The sequence below is a fragment of the Podarcis melisellensis genome (genome assembly GCF_964234715.1).
Source record: "Podarcis melisellensis genome assembly, chromosome: 13".
Lineage (NCBI taxonomy): Eukaryota > Metazoa > Chordata > Lepidosauria > Squamata > Lacertidae > Podarcis > Podarcis melisellensis.
The window spans coordinates 51,648,775-51,673,500 of record NC_138545.1 but is presented as its reverse complement, the minus strand read 5'-3'; the positions used below and the strand labels follow the sequence as shown (position 1 = coordinate 51,673,500).

Below are 24,726 nucleotides of genomic sequence, written 5' to 3'. Positions count from 1 at the left end.
GGGTGCGCTCCCGCTGCTCGGTCCCAGCGCCTGCCAACCTAGCAGTTCGAAAGCACCTCCGGGTGCAAGTAGATAAATAGGGACCGCTTACCAGCGGGAAGGTAAACGGCGTTTCCGTGTGCGGCTCTGGCTCGCCAGAGCAGCGATGTCACGCTGGCCACGTGACCCGGAAGTGTCTTCGGACAGCGCTGGCCCCTGGCCTCTAGAGTGAGATGGGCGCACAACCCCAGAGTCTGTCAAGACTGGCCCGTACGGGCAGGGGTACCTTTACCTTTACCTTTTTAAGTTAGTAATGTCTGTTAATTTTAGTGGATGTATTCTGAGTAGGACTATCATTAGATACAACCCTAACAGAAGATCAGTGCAATGTTTCATTACAATTGTTGCACGATCATGAAGCCTTAATGCAAACTATTGCCTGACAAAACCCATGCAGTTGTTTTGAGGGAGGGAAAGACCATTTAAATATAAAGGTAAAAAGTAAAGGATCCCCAGACAGTTAAGTCCAGTCAAAGGCGACTATAGGGTGTGGCGCTCATCTCGCTTCAGGCCGAGGGAGCCGGCATATGTCCACAGACAGCTTTCCGGGTCATGTGGCCAGTATGACTAAATCGCTTCTGGCGCGACAGAAGCCAGAGCACACGGAAACAGCGTTTACCTTCCTGCCACAGTGGTACATATTTATCTAACTTGCACTGGTATGCTTTCAAACTACTAGGTTGGCAGAAGCTGGGACAGAGCTCACCCCATCACTGGAATTCGAACCATTGACCTTCCAGTCAGCAAGCCCAAGAGGCTCAGTGGTTTAGACCACAGCGCCACCCACTCCCTTTTTAAATATATTTTCATTTAAAGGCAGATTTTGAAGGTCTTGCCTGTATGTCAGTTTAAGAACTTTAGCAGCACCATCTTCAAAGGTTTTCAAGCAGCTCAAAGGATTTTGCCACCCCAGATATATAAGTATTATGTATGTACATGTGCACACAGCTGCCCAAGATAGTCCCTGGTACTACAGGTGTTGGGAGACCCAAGCTATGCGCAGATGATGAAGGTTCATGCTCTGGACATTTCCTTTTGTGGCCATCTTCTAAGGTGGTGGTTCTGAACCTGTGGGTCCCCAGATGTTGTTGGACTACAAGTCCCATCATCCCTGAGCTCTGGCCTTGCTAGCTAGGGGTGATGGGAATTGTAGTTCAACAACATCTGGGGACCCACAGGTTGAGAAAGGGAAGGATTGAACTGTTATTCTAAAGCAGCAATGCGGCAGCAAGCAAAGGCTATAGCAGCCAAGACTGCTGCTTGTGGCTGGAAAGCCAAACAGGAAGTTTGTGACTGTTGCCATGGGAACAAAGGGGCAGTCCATTCTGTACTGAGCACCGGATGTTAGCTCAGTGGGTTTGTCATATGACCTGTGCTGGAAGTACATGGGCGGAGTTTATTCTAACTGCTGATGAGTGCAGACATGTTTTCTCTGTACTGAAGTAAAAGACAGGAATAAAAGATGTAAATAGATTTCTGTCTGCTTCTTTCCCCTCCCTGGGGACACCAAAGGGGAGAGAGGAGCAGTCGGTGTGTTTTCCTCACAGCCTGAGGAAAATCGCCGGAACGGACCTCAAGTATGTTTATTCCTGCCGGGAGTCGCCGGAGGGAGGTCTAAGGAATTCAGCCGGTGCCTGAACAGATAGGCACATACCTCAAGACGGGCTTGAATTTCCAACATGAACACCTTCCTATACCCTCCATGTTTCTCATTTGGAGATGTCTTCTGAATTTCCACTTGCTTAACAAAGAAAACATACCATTGGGAATTCTGTGCTTATTGCCAGCATGTAGCCTTGCCCGGGGACGCAGGTGGCGCTGTGGGTTAAAGCCTCAGCGCCTAGGACTTGCCGATCGAAAGGTCGGCGGTTCGAATCCCTGCGGCGGGGTGCGCTTCCGCTGCTCGGTCCCAGCGCCTGCCAACCTAGCAGTTCGAAAGCACCTCCGGGTGCAAGTAGATAAATAGGGACCGCTTACCAGCGGGAAGGTAAACGGCGTTTCCGTGTGCGGCTCTGGCTCGCCACGTGACCCGGAAGTGTCTCCGGACAGCGCTGGCCCCTGGCCTCTTAAGTGAGATGGGCGCACAACCCCAGAGTCTGTCAAGACTGGCCCGTACGGGCAGGGGTACCTTTACCTTTACCTTTTAGCCTTGCCCGCCCTGCATTCAGGGAACCTCCTTAGTTAATCTAATTGCAGTAGCTTCCCTACAGATTCTGTAAACAATGGACAATAATGTTCTAAAGTAATGACATCTTAAAACATTCGTTTTTAAGGGCCCTCCTAATGCATGAAAATTAATGTTAAAGTCATATGTCAATGGCTTAATTCCCTTGTCCAAAATATTATATCAATAAAAATGAAACCTGCCTGTTTTCTCTACTCTGCGAGTCCTCTAAGCCACCAAGTCACCAAGAGCTGTACTTCTGTAATATCACTATTGAGTCATTGTCTTATAAAATTTTTGAATCTCCTTCTGATATTTATAGTGCTACCCTGTACCTGTGCATGTCTGAAAAATAGATTATCTTGTTAGAGATGTTGTATTTACTTGAAAGGTTTCAGAGCCAGTAGTGCTAGAACTGCTCCTGTTATTTCCTTGATCCTGTTGCATGCAGTCCTCCTCTTGGAAATGAATTCTTCTGACTGTCCCTTAGCTAAAACTGGACTGGCTCTTGGTACTTGAATATCGGTAGAAAAACTTTCTGGCTGCATGCTAAAATAACACAACTGGGGAAATATTTTCATTAGCTTATACAGTTTATTAGCTCTGTCAAAACTGCGCATCTGCCCCATCAGGAGACAGCTTCTACTTAAGATATTTTTGCAACAAACAACTCTCTTGAATGCACCTATAATCCACAGATTCCCATTCTGGAATCTCCACAAAATTCTCCAAGCACTACAAAACTCGTCACCCTTTAAACCCCTCATATTGGCTTCACTCCGGATTCTTTCTTTAAAAGTGGTTTTCCTAGCAGCCATCTCCACCACAGAATGCAGTGATCTCTCTGTCGAAGTCTATCGTTCCATTTTTCACAGTGCTTAAGTAATTTTTCACCCAGACTTAATCTTTATCCGCAAGGTCTTCTGTATGGCTTAATAAATGATCTTACCTTTGCCTCAAACCATCCCACTCTATGAAGTGGGCTTGGACATCAAAGAGGATCTACATCTCCATCTCCCACGCTCAGGTCATTAAACAAACTGCGACTGTTTGTCTCCATTCACTTCTCTACCATGAGGAAGAAAGTATCTAAATCTTTTCTATCCACATGGATCAAGACTTACATTGGCACTCCACTTAGTCACTCCAATACACTTCACAGCACACTCCACTGAATAAGCTGCTTCTATCATGAGAACTGCAGGTCACATGGGCCACAGAAAAAACATTCGTAGACTTATATGCCTTGGAAGAAGCCACTTTTGGGAAATGAGTGCTCCAGTATATCCTTCTAGTTTACCGCATAGCTACCTAAATCACTAAGCTATATATAAGCTAATTCATTTGGCATAGGGACAAGTATTGTCAGTGCTCCAAAGTGTATAAAGATCACTGCTGCTTGGAAAACCTCCAGTATATGGGTTAAGCCCAGTGATATTGAGTGATAAGCTCACAAGCAATTGCCATAGCAAAAAATAGGCAACATGATGTGTATTTACTACTGCAACAAAATGGTCCTGAGTCGTCCCTCTCTTTGGGTCAGCCTTGTAATAAGCCCACGTATGATATTAACTTGAAATAATTCTGAATTAGATTTCAATAGAAGCTACTGTAAGTGTTTTTGTGTAAGTGGATGTTTTTTTTATCTTGCGTCTTAAATTCATGGAAGATTAATTGTTTTTAGAAGCTTCTGCCTGAACTGATCTAAAAGAGTAATGGAGGAAACCTGCTAAAACCACTATTAACAGCACCTAAAATGACTTGGAAATGAAAACATTTTATGCATGATGCTAGAGAATTGAACTGAAAGCAGTCAATTGTTTCCGATAAATTTCAGCACATGCTTTTGAACAACAAGCAGAGCAAGGAACTCTTGCACCAGTTGTGCTCAGTGAGCTCAAAAGTCAAAGGTTCAGTTTAAAGAGGAAAAGTACACGGAGAAGTGGCCTCTTTCCTCTCATTTTTACTGTGCTTGTACATGTACCCTTTCACGGTGCACCACTTGATAGTTCAGCGTATTCCTATGGAAACTAACTGAACAAAGCTAAGGTTTCAGTGGGCATTTGTAGAAGAAATGTTGTAACATTTCAGCCATAGAGCAGCTAAGCATGCTGCCTTGCTTTCAGTGAAACCACAGTTGATCACCAGAATGGGTTCCAAGTCGCAGATGTTCTTGGCTGGTTTGCTGCCTAGGTTGCTTTGCCAGGCGGACAAACTCTTGAAACTTGGAAAGTGACTAATAAAATTGCCTTTCAGCTGAGTTTTCTTTTGTGTGCAGAGAGTTCTGTCTTTGGTGTCCTGGATGGTGAAGGTGACATTGCCAAAAGGGCACTTTCCATAAGATTTACCGTAGGTCTACTGTTAAGATGGGTGGTGCTGCTGCCATCATTGACTTGAAAAGGATTAGCCACACATGGAATGCTTTCTAAGCAGTGATTTATGTTAAAGAAGGTGCTTTACAATTCTACTAGTTATCTAATTCAATCATATTCACTATTAAATTGGCATGTGACATCACTGACTTAGTTTATAAGGTCCTATATTCTATCAGCCTTATAAAAAGCCATAGTGTTTGTTATATCAGTTCTGTCAAGGGAAAAAGCATTGGCCTCCTAAAATCCCACAGTAACAGAGAAGATGCTGGCAACTTGTCACTCACTTCTAAACATACTTAGTTTGTAGTGGATTTAAACATGCACCTTCAGTGACCTGCGCTGTGGCTTTCACTAAACTCTAAGCATAAAGATGGGGAAATGAGATCATTTTCAGGAACAACCACACCAATAATATGCTATCAGTAAGTAACTACAGGGTACGTTTTCAGTTGTATTCAGAAGTAAGCACCAATATCTGCGCCAGAACAGCAGTATACGGATTTGAAAAATAATTTCTTTGAAATAAACGGATCACCAGAAATGACCAAACATTTATCCTGTAGCATTTGTTTCTGTGCGTGAAGGGTGAGGGTTGTGCTGTGCAAATGAAACCAGAAAACATTTGTAGTAATGTGTGACTCTAAATTAACAGTTGTTGGTTATACATATTTTCAAGCAGATGCCCACTGAATTAGATGGCTTTCCAATATGGAATTTTCATTGGAAGCACTATCATCTCTATCCACACATTCACACATGACGTGTCAGTGGAAATCCATCCGATACAACAAACGCCTTAGAGTGGCTTTAGTCAGGCCCTGGGGAACATGAGGACTCTGTTGTAACTGGGGCAGGTTTCCCAGAGGAATTTGCCTGGAGGAGAAGCTGTCTCAAACTCCAGTTTCAGGGGCTCTGACTACCCAGGTTGATAGTCTGTTTGAGGCTTGGTATGTTCATTTATTTATTATTGCATTCATATCCCACTTTTCCTCCAAGGAGCTGAAGGTGATGTATATGGTTTCCCCCTTCTCATTGACCCTGTTTGTGACTCACCCAGTATCACCCATTAAGCTTCATGAACGCATGGCGATTTGTATCCTGGACTCCCAGGTCCTGCTCCGATACTCTGATGATGATGATAATTAATAATAATTTTAACAATCATAATAATCATAATCATAATTATTTATACCCTACCCATTTGGCTGCCACTCTGGGCAGCTCCAATTTGAATTTTAAAAACATGATAAAACATCAAACACTAAAAACTTCCCTAAACAGGGCTGCCTTTAGATGTCTTATAAAAGTCAGGTGGTAGTTTATTTCCTTGACATCTGGTGGGAGGGCGTTCCACAGGGCGGGCGCCACTACCGAGAAGGCCCTCTGCCTGGTTCCGTGTAACTTGGCTTCTCGCAATGAGGGAACTGCCAGAGGGCCCTCGGAGCTGGACCTCAGTGTCCAGGCAGAACGATGGGGGTGGAGACACTCCTTCAGGTGTACTGGGTCGAGGCTGTTTAGGACTTTAAAGGTCAGCACCAACACTTTGAATTGTGCTCGGAAATGTACTGGGAGCCAGTGTAGATCTTCTATATTATATTATTAGTGTAGATAATATTTGGGAAATATATCTACACTTAGTTACTTAAGCATTGAATTACTTTGTTACTTAGGTAATTCCCAAGATGTTATATCAGACTGAACAAGAACAATTCAGTCTTCTTTCCTATTCTTTCCATTATTGTTAAAAATATAATTACTATTTTATTAATTCCACTGAGTGTATTTAAAAATCAGTAAATTAATTTTGTAATTCCTATCATGCTTATTCAAAAGTTAAACTGAAATCAGTGGGAATACTTCCACATGAATATAAATCTACAATCCTTTTTTGTTCAATATTTAAGGAAACTCACATTCTCCCCCAAAGCAACATTGACAGTTCTCTAGCTGATGCCTTTTGACTTGAAGGGTAAAATAATTCCAGTCCCCTGCTTAAGATAATATCCTATTATAATCTCCTCACTGCATGATTCTTCTTAAAGGAAGAACTGATAGACAGATTTGATTTTTAATTCTACTTTTTCTCTTTATATTATCCATCTATTTATTTATCTGTCATTTTCTTAACAAAAATATTCAACAAGAAAACTCTTATTTCAAAGTATGGAAACATTTTGTTTTGATGAGGCTCCATAATTTTGGAAACTTGCGCTAAAAATAATAATAATAGAAAGCAAAGAACATCTCTTAATTTACATGATAATGAATTTGCATCTATCAAGTTAATGTTTTATGTTTGGTTTGATTTTAGTAATGACATTAGAAAAGAGTTTCTTTGCTTTAAAAATATTTTAATTAATTACAGAATTTATCATTTCATCTTTAATTCAGAAAATTGCTTCATTCTGGGAATATTTATTCAATTTATCCAAATTCCTGTAGCTAGATTTAATTTCAAAGCAAGTATTATCCCTTTCAATAGAACATTTTCAGGAGAACACATATATGGTTAATAAATCTAATTACCACCAGATGGTTTCCTAGATTTTAACATGTGGTAAAGTATTTATGGGTAAGGCTTCCCAATTCAAATAATTTCCTCTGGAGTACTTTCTCAAGATGCAGTATATATTTTGCAAAACCTCCTTCTATTTTGAGTACTGCTTGGCTGGCACCCCTGCCCGAAGGCTTTCTGCAAGTGTGCTACCTGTGGGGAGAAACATTAGTAGTTGCTTACTTTCCTGTATTCAGCATCAAGTCTCTTAAAAGTATATACCAGAGTAAGATGGTGCTGGAAGCACGTCCTACTAAGTAATAGTTAACATTCACTGTGGTTTCTATGGTTATGAATTTTTATCTGAATAAATGAACTCCCCATCGATAAGAAAAATCTTAAGAAACTACTGATATGGGAAAGGTTTAAAACACTTATCTGTAACAACCAAGTGGCTCAAAATCCTCCCTGCCACCTTTTTCAATGGATAAAATGTAAACTTTGTGCAAGCCATTCAGCACTCAGGACAAAACTATAAGAAAGAATTAGACAGATAACTTGTTCAAAAACTAACAATAATCTAAAAACTGTGTTACTCTAGATCCTGGCTGATTAGGAGAAAGTAATGACAACCTACTACTTTGACTTGGGGTTGCCTGTAGTATGTATGAAAAGGATCTAGAGGGTCTTAGTAGACCATAAGCTGAACATCAGACAACAGTGTGATGCAGCAGCAAAAAAAGAGTTAATGCTATTCTAGGCTTCATCAGCAGAAGTATAGTGTCCAGATCAAGGGAAGTAACAGTGCCACTCTGTTCTGCCTTGGTCAGACCACACCTGGAGTACTGTGTCCAATTCTGGGTGCCATAATTTAAGAAGGATATTGACAGGCTGGAATGTGCACAGAGGGCTACCAAGATGATCAAGAGTCTTGAGGCCAAGCCTTGGGGGAAATGGTTGAGGGAGTTGGGTGTGTTTAGCCTGGAGACAGGCGGGACGCGGATGGCGCTGTGGTCTAAACCACTGAGCCTAGGGCTTGCTGATCAGAAGGTCGGCGGTTCAAATCCCTGCGACGGGGTGAGCTCCTGTTGCTCGGTTCTAGCTCCTGTCAACCTAGCAGTTTGAAAGCACATCAAAGTGCAAGTAGATAAATAGGTCTCACACTCTGGCGAGAAGGTAAATGGCATTTCCGTGCGCTGCTCTGGTTTCACCAGAAGCGGCTTAGTCATGCTGGCCACATGACCCGGAAAAACTGTCTGCGGACAAACATCGGCTCTCTCAGCCAGTAAAGCGAGATGAGCACCACAACCCCAGAGTCGTTCACGACTGGACCTGTCAGCGGTCCTTTACCTTTACCTTTTTAGCCTGGAGACAAGAAGACTGAGAGGAGATATATGGTAGCCACCTTAAAATATCTAAAGTGCTATCACATGGAAGATGGAGCAAGCATGTTCTTCTGTTCCAGAGGGTAGGACTCGAACAAATGGATTCAAGTTACAAGGATGGAGATCCTGACTAAACAGTAGGAAGAACTTTCTAACAGTAAGAAGTGTTAGACAATGGAATAGACTCCCTCAGAAGCTTGAGGACTCCTTCATTGGAGGATTTTAAGGAGAGGTTGGATGGCCATCTATCATGGATGCTTTTGTTGATATTTCTGCATTGCAGGGAGTTGGACCAGAATGACCCTCAGGGTAACCTTCCAACTCTACAATTCTATGGTTCTAGTCACTTGTCCACAGGACTATAAACTATATATTGCCATTACCTCTAATGATTGCTTTTCAAAATTATTTCATGTTGGTTTCATAACGCTTTTTATTCATTGAAATTAACTTCATTCTTCCCCTTCCTCGTTACATTGCTTAGGGAAATTATCGCTTTATGAAGCTTTTACTTGCTCGTAGAGCAAACTGGATGAAGAAGGATTTGGAAGAAATCACTCCGTTACACTTAGCTACACGGCACAAGAGTCCTAAGTGCTTGGCTTTGTTGCTTAAATACATGGCACCAGGAGAAGTAGATACACAGGACAAAAACAAGGTAAAATCAGACTTGTAACTTTTACTGTTGCTGAAACCTCTGGCTCCTCTTAGTGGTCTCTGTGTCATCTGACCAGAACAAACATTGGAACTTTCTCTACTTCCAGGGAACTGGTACTTGTGCCCCTCCCCAAATCAGCTGCACATGCTATGAAGGGTAGAGACTTAGCATTCACTTCCCTGTGGGATCAGCATTTCAGTTAGCCATCAGTTTTCAACTCACTCCATCAGACTACTGATTCAGGATTGTCACTTTGAATCAACTCTCTTTTTCATTGTACCAAGTAATGCATAGTGGATATTGTTTTGTATCCCACTTTCTCATGTCATTGTGTGCTTGGAATGAATCCTGAACTCCCCTCTGTGTTTTATGTACAGCATACTTGAGATCATTTCTGTGCAGTTGGTCACATCCAGAGACTAAACAGAAGTAAACCCAGGGCCTCTCTCTGATAAACCAGAATTTCCTCACTTTCAACTGTCCTCAGTCCATAATTTGTAAATTGTTCATTTTACATGGTTTCTGAAGTTCACAAAAGCAGAATGTTTATTTCATTTTACTGTGCATCTCTTCTAATTACCCCCAGCAAACTGCTCTTCACTGGAGTGCCTATTACAATAATCCAGAGCATGTGAAACTTCTGATCAAACATGATTCTAATATTGGAATCCCAGATATTGAAGGCAAAATTCCACTTCATTGGGCTGCTAACCACAAGGATCCAAGTGCAGTTCATACTGTTAAGTGCATTTTGGTAAGGATTTCTTTTCAAATAAATACCTATCTGATCTGATGTACCTTTTTTTGTGAGAGCTGTATGTAGGCATCGCAAAGAATACTTGGAATCGTTTTAGGGCTCACCGTCGTAAGGGTTGTCCCTGTCACAAGAGACACTCTGACGTCCTTTTGAATGCCTCCCAACTTCACTTATTAACATGGATTCACACTGGTGCTGCTAGATTTGAGAGAGCCCTGGGCAAGGTGCCTCTTCTTTAAGTCCATTGCCATCCCTCCCACCCCAGGTCAAATTGAAGCCTGGCCAGCAAGAACCTCCCTAACATAATTTTGGGTTTAAATGTCTTGAGTGCGTGCAGCTTTAATGTAACCTCTTAATTGTAAAACCATCCTCTCTTAGCTGCTACAATCTCTTAATGCTAATCACACCTTATCTACCTGGCACTTTTGCAACTAGGATGCTGCTCCAACTGAATCTCTGCTGAACTGGCAAGACTACGAAGGACGAACTCCCCTTCACTTTGCAGTTGCTGATGGGAATGTAGCTGTTGCTGATCTGTTGACCTCCTATGAAGGTTGCAATGTCACCTCTTACGATAATTTATTTCGAACTCCCTTGCACTGGGCAGCTTTACTGGGTAAATACTGAACCACTAAATTTCTTCTTGGGCATATGTATCAGTTTTGTGGAACTCGGATTTCCTAAATTGGAGCTTGAAACATTGAAGAAGGTTGACTGGTGTGAAAGAGGGGGAAACAGGAACATAAAGGCTGCTTTATCTTAACTCTGACTATTGGTCCAGCTAGCTCAGTATTGTCGACACACTTTGGCTGGCAGCGGCTCTCCAGTTATCAGTCTTTCGCAGTTATAGCTGAAGATACTACGGATTGAGATTCAGACCTTCTCCATGCAAAGCACAGACTGTACCACTTATCTACAGCCCTCCCCATAACATGCAGTGCGACTTGGCTAAGGAGAATCTTGAGGTTGATTAAGATGCACACAGATACGGTTGTTTGTCAGATTTGTACGTTTCTAGATTTAGCAGTCATACTGCTGATCTCTCTTTCAGTGGGGGAAATGAGCAGATAACATGTTGTTGAACAGCCCAAATTTGCCAGCTTTGCTCGGCTTTTTGTAACTTCCTACTTCCTACTTATTTGTATCAATGCTGCATTTTACAGAGCTCCATAACTAAAATAGATAGGTCCCTGCACTGATGCACATGCGCTGGTGGAAACAGAGATAACAACATCTTCATAGGATGAGGGAAGAAATCTGGAGCACATATAGTGAGCACATATAGTAATATGTATTCTGCTCTCTCTTTTAGGTCATGCGCAGATTGTCCACCTTCTTTTGGAAAGAAACAAGTTTGGGACCATCCCATCTGACAGCCAAGGGGCAACACCTTTACACTATGCAGCACAGAGTAACTTTGCTGTACGTGAAACAAACAGGTTATGTTGAAATATCTCTGATTTGTATCGTGGGAGGCTGGAGCCAATGGGGTGATGCAGGCAGGAGCAATGCTTTGTGGGAAATGGGCACCTCCACCTCAGTTTTTTCTCCTGCCTGACGCAGCAGAGCGTTCTCCTTGGCTCTCCTGCTTCAGATAAGCCTCGACCCCTGCTGTTGGATTTACTTGTTTATTTTGTTTATTTTTTCCATTAAAACCTAGTTTTTCTGCCCTGGCTTTTGACTGTGGCTGAGGCATTTTTTGGCCGCGCTTGCAGGGTGCAGTCTAGCTTCCCGCTCACCGCCTCCATTTCTAACTCGGTCACCTCCAATCCTATCTTTATTTTCTACAAACTTCTTGTATGACAATTTCTTCCATTGTCACCTCAGCATCAGGCGAAGCAGTTCCTTCCTGCCTGGCATCCCCGCCCTTCCCTCTCCTGCCCTCTCTGATTGCATTTCTCTCAAACGGCACCGGAGTGAGTGGCATGAGGCTCTTCTCCCCCTCCAGTACGTTTTTGACAGCGATGGAGTTTGTGGCTTGGCAGTAGTATACCACAATCTCCCAGTTTGCTGCTGTGGCAACTGAGAACATGGCGGTTGAGTTCATCCACTCCCTGCACAGCAGCTTATTTAAACGGCCTGAATAGTTTTAGCCCTTTAAGGGACAGCTGCATTGCTTCTGTCATTCCTCTCCTGGTTCATGGAGTGACAAACGGAGAGGGATTGTGAGCCTATTGTTCCTCCTCCTAATTAACCGGGTGGCAACGGAATGTATTGAGTTTTCCTTTCTCTCTGTGTGTGCCTATCTCTTACCGTTAGATATGGAAATGGAGGACGAGTGAGGGTTCAACCCATGAGGAACTCATATCTGTGAGGCTATTTCAAGATGCCAGCGCCCCTATTCTGAAGCGCAAAATAATGCATGCTCTTGAGTTAACTTCTCAATCAGATAAAGCTACATCTTCTAAGCCAGAGAGTGATGTGTCTTTGTTAACTGACAGTCACTCCTCTTCCAATTTTATGCTAGCTCCTTCTATTTTGAAGGCTTTAACCAAGGCAGAGCTTGACGCTCCTATGCGTTCTAAAAAGAATACTATCTTGGCAGACAAGTTATATTCCTTAGACCCTGAGTATTTGGCCTATATTAAAACCCCATCTGTAGATAGACCAGTACTAAATCTTTCCTCTCAGAATCTGGTTCCCCATGAGGGGGACGCCCAACTCCGTGACATCACAGACAAAAGACTTGAGTGGTAGTGACTTGTTATGGTATGTCTCACCCCATTGGTTCCAGCATCCCACAATACAAATAGAACAATTGGTCTTACCTGGTGGAGATTTGGGAGTGGGATGCTGGAACCAATGGGCCCCACCCTGGGGTGCTCTACACTGCACTGATGGGGGTTTATGGCCTGTCAGTTCTTTATTTTCCTTACTCACAGATACCTAACGCTGTTTCTTTCGCTTCATTGAGCTGAGAGAGAGAGGGAAATAGGCAGGGAATTTTATTCTTTCAGGACTCGGTCGATACTTGCTGCTTGGCGAATTCAAAAAGCTGAGGGGAACAAGCCTATTTTCCGCAAAGCTTTGCTCCTGCCCGCATCACCCCATTGGCTCCGGCATCCCACTCCCAAATCTCCACTTCAGGTAGCACCAATTGTTCTTTTTCAAGTCCTGTCATTAATTGGCCTGACTTCTGGTGAAAACACTTTTATACTAAGGTGTGTTGGCAGTGGATAAAAGAACATTGTTAAGAAAATGGAGATTTGGGCGATGTTTATATTCTTATGGTGTGCGCACACTTCTTTTGTCGCATTGTTATCTTTGATCAAACAATCTTTGCCATGTTTTTGAAACAATATGGAAACCTGTTTTCCTTAGGCAAAGTGGAATAAATGTTTACAACAAAAGATAGCAGTCCTGCTAACTTTTTGAAATAAAAAGCTATTGTCGAATTCCAACTAAGCCAACTAATTACAGTTGCTCAGAGCAGACGCACTGAAATGGACAAACCCAAGTCCGTTAAGTTTCCCGCCAGGGCACTGCCCCACCCCTCCCCACAGGATTCTGCCGCCTGAGGCAGGCTGCTTCCCTCTGTCTCAGGGGCAGGCTGGCCCTGGATTGGGAGGAACTGAGGAGTAAATATACATCATGAATTATATCATGTTTTGGTATCCACCCTAAAACTGTCAAGGTCTGATTAAGAAAAGGATCAACCATCTGGTATTGCTGAGAGCCTGAGGGGGAAAATGCATTTTCTCATGAAGAAGAGTAGGTCTTTTACTCTATGATTAAAGAGAAGGTTTGGTGTATCGGATACAGTGTGGGAAGCATGAAACTTTGGCTCAGCTTAAATAACGCTTTTTACCTTTTTGATTAAGGGCTTGTATACCCTTAACAGTTTGTTCTGTTGCCTTTTGGCAGGGAAGGAAGACAGCAGTATTGTGAACATATGTCAAAAGCCAAGACGTTTGTATGCACATCTACTTTGTTGTGCCAGGGAAGTAATATCTAGGACAGGTCTTGGTCTTTGAAAAGAGAGAGAGAAAGAGAGAGATGAGAGAAGGGAGAGAAGTTTATCTGCATCTTCTCCCATCAAGGCATAGCTTACCAGGGGTGCAGTCCAACTGTCTTTCAGTAAAACATGATGACTTCATTGCATATTAACAAGTGAGGATTTGTTGCATGCCATACAGTGCAACAAAATGAAACATCTCGGAATCTGTTCACACAATATTTTGCTTGTACGTGTGAACAGTCCTGACCATTCTCGGGCACGTGTCCTGCAGACAAACATAAATGTGTACAAGGTGATTATGGAGATGGCTGGCAGCAGTTCCCATCACGTGGTCCATCTAAGTTATAGCTGAGGATGCTTTTTCATATACAGAGCAATATTGTGCGAACCAGTCCTCAGAGAGCTTTAAAAATAAAGTTTGAGGAACTTGTGAAAATATCTGAATTCAATAAACAGAACGAAGTACTAATGCTGCTGTGGATACATTTGTCATCATGGAGTCTGCATTATACACTTGTATGAATTTTGTGTCATACTCAGCAGTGAAGTACAATAATGGAAGCCTAACAAATTATTTAAAAGGCTTGGAAGTCTTTTTAAAAATTAAGAAAGAGAGGCTAATTTGACTGAAATCCACTACCCACTTTTTCACTTTATTAGGAATACTAAACAATTAGGGTTGTGTTTTTTGTTGTTGTTTTTTTAAAAAAAGGAGTAAAGCCTAATATGCTTAAATATTGTTGAGGACTCAGAATCCCCCAATGCTCTTTTAATGGCAATATTTCCAACCCGTTGTGAAACTTGTGATGTTTCCTTGAAGGGAAGAATGAAGTTTTCTTGCTTAAGCAAAAAATCTTTGCTATGATGTGACAATAGTTTGATTTGTGAACCCTAGAGCCATATATTATTTTCATTTCAATACCATCCTTATTCAGAGAAGATTTGTGGTCTAGGAAACCGTGGAAGCATTTTTGAAGCATCCTTCTGTGAAAGATGATTCAGATCTTGAGGGAAGAACATCTTTTATGTGGGCTGCTGGGAAAGGCAGCAACGATGTCATCCAGACAATGCTGAATTTAAAATTGGACATTGATATCAACATGGCAGACAAATATGGTGGCACAGGTAAGAAAACTAACATACTTTTGAAGTTCTTATAAACTTGGTAGGTGTTTTGAACACACATGTATGCAATATGAATTCTAGATTCTCTAAGGATGCATTGTACAAGTATTGTACAATGAGCAAAAGATTGTATTGAGCAAAATAGGATGGATTGTAGATTAATCAAAAGGGAGAACAGTTGCTGTAGGTTGATGCTAGAATCCCTCCAACCCCCATCCAAGAGGGACTATTATGTCTTGAACAGCAGTTTCCCTCCAAGCTGCATGGCAAAACTGTTTTGGAAACTGATAGAAGTTTCTAATGCAGTCCATTTTCCTAATGGCACTGAGGAGGTGGGAAAGATTTTTGCATTCAAGCCTTTGGACACAGCTAAGGCAGCTCTTCAGAACCTGGTCTGAAAATTCAAAAAATGTGATGATAAATGGAGATAAAGTTTACTAACTAAACTATGACTGGTTGATATACAGAATCATTGGATATACAACATGAACATGGGCATAAACCTTTGGATGGCCGTAAACCTTTTTTATAAAATAAGTATAATATAGATATGATTAATGATTAAAGGAATGTTAAACATGATGGTGATATTAGGGATGAAACTTTCTGAATCAAAGAATACCCCCAGACCATGGGCTTGCTCCAGAGGAACTGCCGTACCATCTAGAGCAGGATGCACACCAAATTCCTGGACACAGACACTGCTGACCAATAATGCTACCCTCTTTTCAGGATTGAGCTTCAGTTTGTTGGTCATTGGTACTGCCTCCAGAAAGCAATTTAGAATTGATACAACTTCATCTGGTTCAGATAGAATAGAAAAGTAGAGCTGGGTGTCACCTGCATTTTGATGGCACCGGGTTCCAAATCTCTAGCTTACCAAATCCAGTGGCTTCACACAGAACATTATCAGATGCTTGTATTTGACATCTCACTAGAACCTGCACTACGTGTAGTGTCAAAATCGTGTCTTATCCTCAAAATGCCTTGCAAATTTGTCACAGCAGGCATCAGGTTTGTGATAGCTCCTAGCTGTGACTCAAAAGTCAGCAGCTCCCTCAAAATTCTTGAAAGCTCTGCTGACCTGCTGAGGAGTAATGGGATATTCTTATGACATTTGGAACCCAAGAATCAGTTGGTTAGGAGAGGGAGAGAGAGAGAGAGAGAGAGAGAGAGAGAGAGAGAGAGAGAGAGAGAGAGAGTGTGTTTTGTTTCAGTTAGTGTATTTGTTATAGTAGTTCTGTGTATGTTTGCTGAGTGAGGCAAGTATGACAGTGTAAGGCAATTGTATCTGCATACTTTATTGAACAGATAATTTCCTATGCTTATGTATTTAGTTATTCTTGAAAACTCAATAAAAAAAATTTAAGCTGCTGGATAGTTGCTCAATGACACAATATTGGTAGCAAAGTGAGCCACCTTTGCTGCCATCACTGTCACATGGTAGATTCAATTATGTTCTCTTTTCTGTGTTTGGTCGGTCTTGGTGTGAGTCTTGCACTCCATCTGTCATCCAACTGCTTCGTAGTTCAAAGTTCCACAGAAAACCACTGAACTTTGGATTTCACACCACTGGAGAGGGTGCCCTGGAGCTGTCATGGCTCTTTCCATCTCACCATTCTAGTGAGACCATATCTTCAGCAGGAGCACCAGCAATGTCAGATTCCACAGGTCTTCCACCAGAGCATAACAACTAGTCCTCTACCTCTGCAAGGTGAACAGTCACTTCCTGTCCACGTTTGACCAGAAAGTAATCTGATAACTCCCCCTGCAGCTGGAAAACAACTAGCCCACTCTGTGGCAAAAAAACACAGCAAGGGTATGCCTCATGATGTATTGTGACAGACCAATGGCTGTCATGGCTTCATGAGATCCTGAGCTGGCCCTACTAAGGCAACCACAGAACTACAATCTCGGGGCACTCCAACACCACATCTGTGATCACCTTTACAAGGTCACACAGTGCAGAAGGATGGATGTTACACCAGCAGAATCACCGTTCTGTCTCTGTCTCTCTCTTTCCTTTTAGCAGTAACAACTTTTCAAAGCTGGTACCTAAGCAAACTGGCTTTCTGGCAAGGAAGATGGAACTCCTGTGGATGATGGCAACTCTACTGCCACTGTTCTCTTGACCCTCCAACCTATCTTTGTAGCTGAGTCGATACAGCTAGATGAACCCAGGTCAGCCCAGTGTGTCCATGCCTTAGTAATGCATTCCAGATAAGTTGCCTCATTCACAGTTGCCATGATTGTGATTAGGCCACTTCCATGGGTGTCAGTCCATGAGGTAGGTAGATGGACTATATCACCATCTAATGAATGAAGGCAGGAAATGCAAATAGTGCTGAGGAGTGCACAGCCCCTTTGAGTTGTGCCTTCATCCAGGATAGATCTCTTAGTCTTTGCTTCACATGCTATTTTCTCTTATGGTTCATCTTGCATTTCCTGTGAACGCAAGGGAGTGACCTTTTTTCTCCTTGTAGATTCAAGAATGAAGGCAGCTAAATACTGGAAACTTCCTAGAGCCCTCACTAAATTGGGATGACATGTGTCACTAGTGGAGAAACTTGCTCACCAGAGCAGACTTTTCATACATTTATCAAATCAATATTTATTCACAAATATTTGGTTGTTGTTGTTATTTAGTCATTTAGTCATTTAGTTGTGTCTGACTCTTCGTGACCCCCTGGACCAGAGCACGCCAGGCACTCCTGTCTTCCACTGCCTCCCACAGTTTGGTCAAACTCATGCTGGTAGCTTCGAGAACTTTCCCACCATCTCGTCCTCTGTCGGCCCCTTCTCCTTGTGCCCTCAATCTTTCCCAAAATCAGGGTCTTTTCCAGGGACTCTTCTCTTGAGGTGGCCAAAGTATTGGAGCCTCAGCTTCAGGATCTGTCCTTCCAGTGAGCACTCAGGGCTGATTTCCTTAAGAATGGATACGTTTGATCATCTTGCAGTCCATGGGACTCTCCAGAGTCTCCTCCAGCACCATAATTCAAAAGCATCAATTCTTCAGCGATCAGCCTTCTTTATGGTCCTGCTCTCACTTCCATACATCACTACTGGGAAAACCATATCTTTAACTATACAGACCTTTGTCGGCAAGGTAAGATGCTGTCTAGGTTTGTCATCGCTTTTGTCCCAAGAAGCAGGCATCTCTTAATTTCGTGACTGCTGTCACCATCTGCAGTGATCATGGAGCCCACAAAAGTAAAATCCCTCACTGCCTCCATTTATTCCCCTTCTATTTGCCAGGAGGTAATGGGACCAGTGGCCATGATCCTCATTTTTTTGATGTTGAGCTTCAGACCATACTTTGTGCTCTCCTCTTTATATTATTAATTAATAATATAATAATTAATATTATTAATATTTGGTACTCATCAATTATTTTTCTCAATCAACAATTGGCTATACAAGGACCGCCTTGTGTGCACAGCAAGCTCTAGAAAGTTTGCTTTTAAATATTTTACATGTATGTGCTGAAGTACACCAATGGAAGCTCCCACATTGTTGGTAATCATTACCTTTTGACCTGTTGGTACTTGATTTATGCTCCCCTCTCCCAAAAATGATGATGATCTGTCTGTAAAAGAAATAAAAACCATTTAACAAGTGCAAAACCCTCCACTTGCTGACACTTATTTTCACTTAGCTATTCTGCTCAAATGCTTTCCTCCTCAGCCAAGCTCTCTTACTGGAATGGACCTCAACTAAAATAAAAGTGTTTGGGGAGTGGCAAGCTGCAGTTGCTGCAGTTCTGCACTCCTACCCAACCCTTGCTGTTAAAATTATACACACACTCTCACTCGGGGAAGTTTTACTGTTTAATCACACAGAATTTCCATAATCATGTCTCATTTGGCAATTTTAAATTTGGAAGAAGTTGGGCTAAAGTATATAATATCCAGCTGCACACATTTCCAAAAGGGTCTGTGATACAGATGCTAAGAAATTTGCTTAGTTGAACCCAGATCTACCATTGCATTTGAGTCCATTCAATTCAAGTTTTAATAGAATTGCAAGACATTTGTTATTGTCTAGCAAAATGATACCAAGGGAAAAGAATGTCGATTAGTATCGTAGGAGCAGCACAGGGGCAGCTTTATAACTTTGCCGTCACTATATACAATGGAGAGGGATCTAAGTGTTGGTGGAACAAAGGTTTCATTGTGACCAGCTGGCTGAAGAATCTCTTCAGTCACTGTGACTCCCTTCAAGAAAAATGAGCTTACTAGGAAATACTGAACAGAGGCTTGGAAGCAAGTTGCCTGCGTCAGAATGAATGATGGAGGGGGAGAAACCAGGCCTTGCTGACATAGCTGCTCCTTTATTTAAATGTATTGTTGCAAACATCTCATGCATCAACCAGTTGAGTAGTTTACTGCCTTGTGCTCCGCAAGTGTAGTGCTGAAAAACAGGATCTGGAATGTACAGTAGGGTCAGACCATGCAGCCAAGTTCCTGCAGCAGGTGGCATTTTTGCCAGACTTCTTTTTTTCTAAACAGCCAGTAACCCGATTAGATTCTTTTCACCAACGTAACTTAAACTATTTCATCAGCTAGTGCAATTTATTTAGTGATAGTATTAAGAACGCATAAGCTGTATGCATAGGTTAAAAAATAGGTGGAAGATGAGTTTAAATCCCCCTTCTTGCCATAGTGTATAAGTTTTGTTACATTCGCAATTCTAACTGCTCTCCTCTAATTTTTACATGCCCTGTTTTTTGTCCATCTTTCAGCATTACATGCTGCTGCCCTTTCTGGCCATGTCAGCACCGTGCAATTGCTGCTAAAACACGATGCCCAGGTAGATGCTGCTGACGTCATGAAGCACACTCCCCTATTCCGTGCCTGTGAGATGGGACATAAAGAAGTGATACAGACTCTCATTAAAGGTCAGCTGTGACACATTTATAGACTTGTTCATAGAAACACTGCTGTCTTCAGTTTTTGAAATGAAATAAACGGTAATGACAGACAAGAAGAAAGTGAATCCCCAGTTGGCACAGGAAGAGAGTTGAAAGAAGGTATTTATCATGCATCTACATTGAATGATCAGGGCAGAAAATTAGATCTTCCAACAAAATACTTCCTAAAGCTACATTTGAGGTAAATTTGGATTATGCTGATCCTTTAGATTGATAACATTAGATTAATGTGGAAGAAGTTGCCTCTGAGTTTTTCATTGGCTGTTTGAACAGTATTGATATGTCATGTTTTAAAACTAACTGAGAGGGACAGTTTGTCATTGAGCCTAAACTTCACATTTGACCCAAAGCTAGTTTTGGAATTTGTTTCTGAAAAACTCCCTCTCTCCATTAACTCCCATAAATAATATTGGAATTGGCTTCCAGCCAGGCATTTTTGGTTAGGCAATCTTTAATTCTAAAACTTTTCCTGGTCTTTGCCTGACGGGGCACAAATATGCAAATCTTCTGTCATTGTGTTAGATGTAGTGTTGCCTTTTTGGAGCCTACAGGCAAAGCTCTATATACTCTACTAAAAGAATTTGACAATCATATACAATCAAAATTCTTCACCAAGAAAAACTGAATTTTATATAAATCAAGGAAATATGGATAGTTTAGTTTACTTTGTAGTTGTTACTATTTACCTAGTTTATATTGATTTTTCTAATCATGGAGAAGAAGAGGAGCTATGAAGCCTCAGCCTCTGGAAATCTCATTCATCTACTCCGCTGGCTCTGAAATTTCAGCAGGTATTGCCCATATACTTTCAAGAATAGCTTCCAAGCCCATGTGGGTTAGAAGCATGTCTGTGTTTTAATTAAGACCAGTGTTTTCAGGAAGTCGAATTCTGTGGCTAGTTCTGTCTTTTGTGGAACTGTGGCACTCCTTTTAGACTGTTTCTTGTGTTTTGTACAGTTTTATAAGCTGCTGCTAGAATCAGGTGTCATACAGCGTTGGATAATCAAAAAATCTTTTATTGTTGCAGGAGGAGCAAGAGTTGATTTGGTTGACCAAGATGGCCACTCTCCCTTGCATTGGGCAGCTCTGGGAGGAAACCCTGATGTTTGCCAGATATTGATAGAAAATAAAATAAATCCAAATGTACAGGATTATGCAGGTAGAACCCCATTGCAGTGTGCTGCCTACGGAGGCTACATTAATTGCATGGTGGTGCTGTTGGAGAATAATGCAGATCCAAATATTCAAGATAATGAGGTACATGTCTCCTTTTTTGTGCCTTTGTAATATGAGATCAAAACGGTGCCGTTGAATCTTGCTTTTTCTCACCACTGTTAGAGATAACTTGTCTTTGCGTTGTTACCAAAATGTGAATATGACCAAAGATGGCGTCCCCTTGGGGGGTCCCTGTCCCCATCTCATACTGTAACATTGCATGATGGACTTGCCACATGAACTGAGGCAACCCCCTAGGGAATTTTCCTAGCCACCACCAGTGACTTGGGATGAGAATGATAGGGATGCTTCACATTACGTGCAAATGGTTGTGGAAAACCCAAATGGGATGAGTGCCATACAGTGACTGGGGCAGTTTCATTTAATTGTGCCAATAGTTTCCCCTAGTTGCTGCAGCCACAGTATAGGCAGGGCTGGCCCACACATGAGGCAGGCTGAGGCAGCCATCTCAGGCAGCAGAAGCCCAAGAGGCAACAACCCTCCCACCCATCCCACTGGCAGAGAAGTGGCAGCAGTGGTGGTTTCTGGTGAGATCATGTGCACTCCATGAGATCTCACCTGAACTCGCCATCATTGCCCTGCCTTTAATAATAAGTAGGAGAAGGACATGTGGATTTTTAAAAACAATTTAGACAAGTTAAGAATTATATTCAGTTTTGAATTAGTTACATATTTTAATTTTAAAGACAGCATCTGATGAAGAGCATCTGAGCTCAGCACACCAGGATCTGATGGTTTCTGCTAGAAGATCGTTGATACCCTCTTGCACATAATTCAGTTTGCAATTAATATAATCCCTTGAAATTAGCACCAGCAGTTCTCATTGTCTGTTGGGAGAGAGACCGGGAAAATGTTTTCTTTTAATCCTCCCGAGCTTCTCAGCAGCTTTTGATACCCTCAACCATGGTATTCTTCTGGAGTGGTTGTCCAGGTTGTCCATTTTGTGATACGCCTCAAGTGGCTGGCCCTGGTTTTATATATATTCAAAATATTGTGATTTGAATTTCGCTATAGCGCTGACATACCGACAGATCATTTTTATATTTGCACTGAAGTTTCAGAATGTAAAGCAATTATTTTACATACTTTTCATCTGCCCTACTGATTATAGGGAAGGACAGCATTACATTGGTTGTGCAACAATGGTTACCTTGATGCTATTAAGTTGTTGCTGGGATTTGGTGCTTTTCCTAACCATATGGAGAACAACGAAGAAAGGTATTGAATAATTTGTCTACTATCTTTATGTTCCATCTTCTTGTTTGTTGAATGCAAGGTGGTATAGCATTGCAGATTAGGCATCCACTGGTTTGAATTTTGTCCCTCATGATTTTTTAAAAAAATGTTTCTTCTTCCATTGGAGAAAAGAATTCAATTGGAGAATGAATGGGAGATAAAATGGAGGGAGGTACTTAGATAGGAGTGAGGCTCAACTTTTATCCAATTTGGGGGTCTATTGGGGAACCAGAATTGCCTTGGGTCCTTCAGATCCTTGCTGTTTCCCTGATAAGGGGTGGGTTTTTAGGTGAGAACTATATTTGCACAAATTATGTAAAGCATCCCAATATGACGATTAACAGCCTGATTCTTAGATTTTAAAGTCACATTATGCAAGTTGAGATTCCGTGAGTAACCTTTCATATGCAAAATACTCTCCTGGAAGCAATGTGATTAATGATAAAAAGTGGGCTAAGCAGACCTGTACTGTGATAAAATTAATTGACCACATTTTAGATTGGAACTTTAAAAACTATTGATTGAACTAGTTAGCTGTAATATTTAAAAACAGATATAAATGTTTATAGATGTTGTTTTTCAGAAGAGGCCATTCCAAGACTCATCTTGGATCTTGACATTCAAATCTCTGTGCTCTCTTCTTTGTCTTATAATTTCTATTGACATTTCAGTTTGAGACACTCTAATCTGACTATCAGCCAATCACCATGTGGCAAGTCCAATTTGGTTGGCTTTGTCTCTTTTCTTCTGTATTTTCCTGTATTGTGTCCTTCCTGGTTACCATCAGGAAGAACTTTAATTTGACCATCTTGTGCACTGACACTAACGGTTCAAATTGATGTATCATGTATGGATTGGTTTTGTCTGTAGCAGGTAACTTTAAGCTTGTAGACACCTTTGCCTTGCATGACTGTTGTGCATCCTGTTTGTATAAATCTATGGAATGGGTACTGGCTATTGTCAAGACAAGTGGACTTGCACAGAATGTGTGCAGGGAACAGCTTTTATTGAGTAAGCTTTAAAATAAATGTAAATGTATATAAATATTTACATATATATTCAGCACAGCAGGAAAATACTATGGAGTGCTTTTGTTGAAGACCCCAGTCATAACACACACACACACACACACCAGTTTGCACACACCCCCACATTCCATAGCCAATGATTCCTCATTGGGCAGTTGGTTTGTTTTCTAATTGTACAATTTAACAGCCAAATAACACAAGTTCTTATCCCAAACTACTGTTTATACAGAAGGCGATAAACAGTTCAAGGTAACCAGAATGTTTTATAATGTGAGGGAAGTCCTCTCTTTTCATTTTTCTCCCTGTACGTGATAAAGCTGTTCCATTCAGTTCTAAAGGAGTCTTGTGCTTTCAGACCTTGAGTCAAGTTTATGTTATTATTTTATTTTTCCACATGTACTATTTGCCGTCCTTTATTGTACCAATTTGTCATAGAAGATTCCTGAATTGCACAGGGTTGGACTAGATGATTCTTGGTCCCTTCCAGCTGTACAATTCTGTTAATCTAATTTCTTCCAGTATCTTGTTTATTATAAGCCTGGCTGCTAGTAGAAGAGAATTCATGAAAGGTTTAAACTGTAATTTAATGCTGTCTCCATGAAAAGGATTGAGGAAAGCCAGCTGGATATTTAGATACATTTTGTCCAGTAAGTGCTTTTAATTGGACCAATACTTCCTCCCAGAACTGAGCCACTTTTCCACGTGTCCACTACATGTGTTGATTAGAACCTAACATTTCACACCCTCTCCAACATTTTAGTGAGGAGGAGGAGCTAATATGGGCTACCCATACCAGTGTGAGATGCCATTTTAGCATTATTTCAAGTACTGCCCCTCTCATCAAGGCCAAGACTGATTTCACAGAAAATTTCCTCCACATTGAGGTCCACATCTCTTCATTGATAGTCAATCTGTCCATCACCTTCCCACATCCACCTTAAACCATCTGCTGTAACCATGTCTATTTGGATTAACATATTTTAATTGCCATCATGCGAAAGGCTGGGCTGGATGAATCCCTAGCCGGAATTAAGATTGCCGGAAGAAATATCAACAACCTCAGATATGCAGATGACACAACCTTGATGGCAGAAAGTTAGGAGGAATTAAAGAACCTTTTAATGAAGGTGAAAGAGGAGAGCGCAAAATATGGTCTGAAGCTCAACACCAAAAAAATGAAGATCATGGCCACTGGTCCCATCACCTCCTGGCAAATAGAAGGGGAAGAAATGGAGGCAGTGAAAGATTTTACTTTCTTGGGCTCCATGATCACTGCAGATGGTGACAGCAGCCACGAAATTAAAAGACGCCTGCTTCTTGGGAGAAGGGCATCTTGAGAAG

The 24,726-nt window shown here is 41.6% G+C and overlaps 1 protein-coding gene across 3 annotated transcripts in view; it reads left to right on the top strand.

The window, feature by feature from the left end:
* Window positions 1–24,726, top strand: part of INVS (inversin) — a gene marked incomplete at its 5' end in the record, with an annotated part of 61,524 nt that overhangs the window by 22,071 nt on the left and 14,727 nt on the right. For all 3 annotated transcript variants that reach the window (XM_081883856.1, XM_081883855.1, XM_081883854.1), the window contains 8 exons: window positions 8,942–9,115; window positions 9,702–9,869; window positions 10,308–10,488; window positions 11,185–11,294; window positions 14,784–14,955; window positions 19,697–19,852; window positions 20,913–21,142; window positions 22,233–22,339. In XM_081883856.1, the coding sequence (XP_081739982.1) occupies window positions 8,942–9,115; window positions 9,702–9,869; window positions 10,308–10,488; window positions 11,185–11,294; window positions 14,784–14,955; window positions 19,697–19,852; window positions 20,913–21,142; window positions 22,233–22,339 (1,298 nt within the window). The remainder of the gene's footprint in view (window positions 1–8,941; window positions 9,116–9,701; window positions 9,870–10,307; window positions 10,489–11,184; window positions 11,295–14,783; window positions 14,956–19,696; window positions 19,853–20,912; window positions 21,143–22,232; window positions 22,340–24,726) is intronic.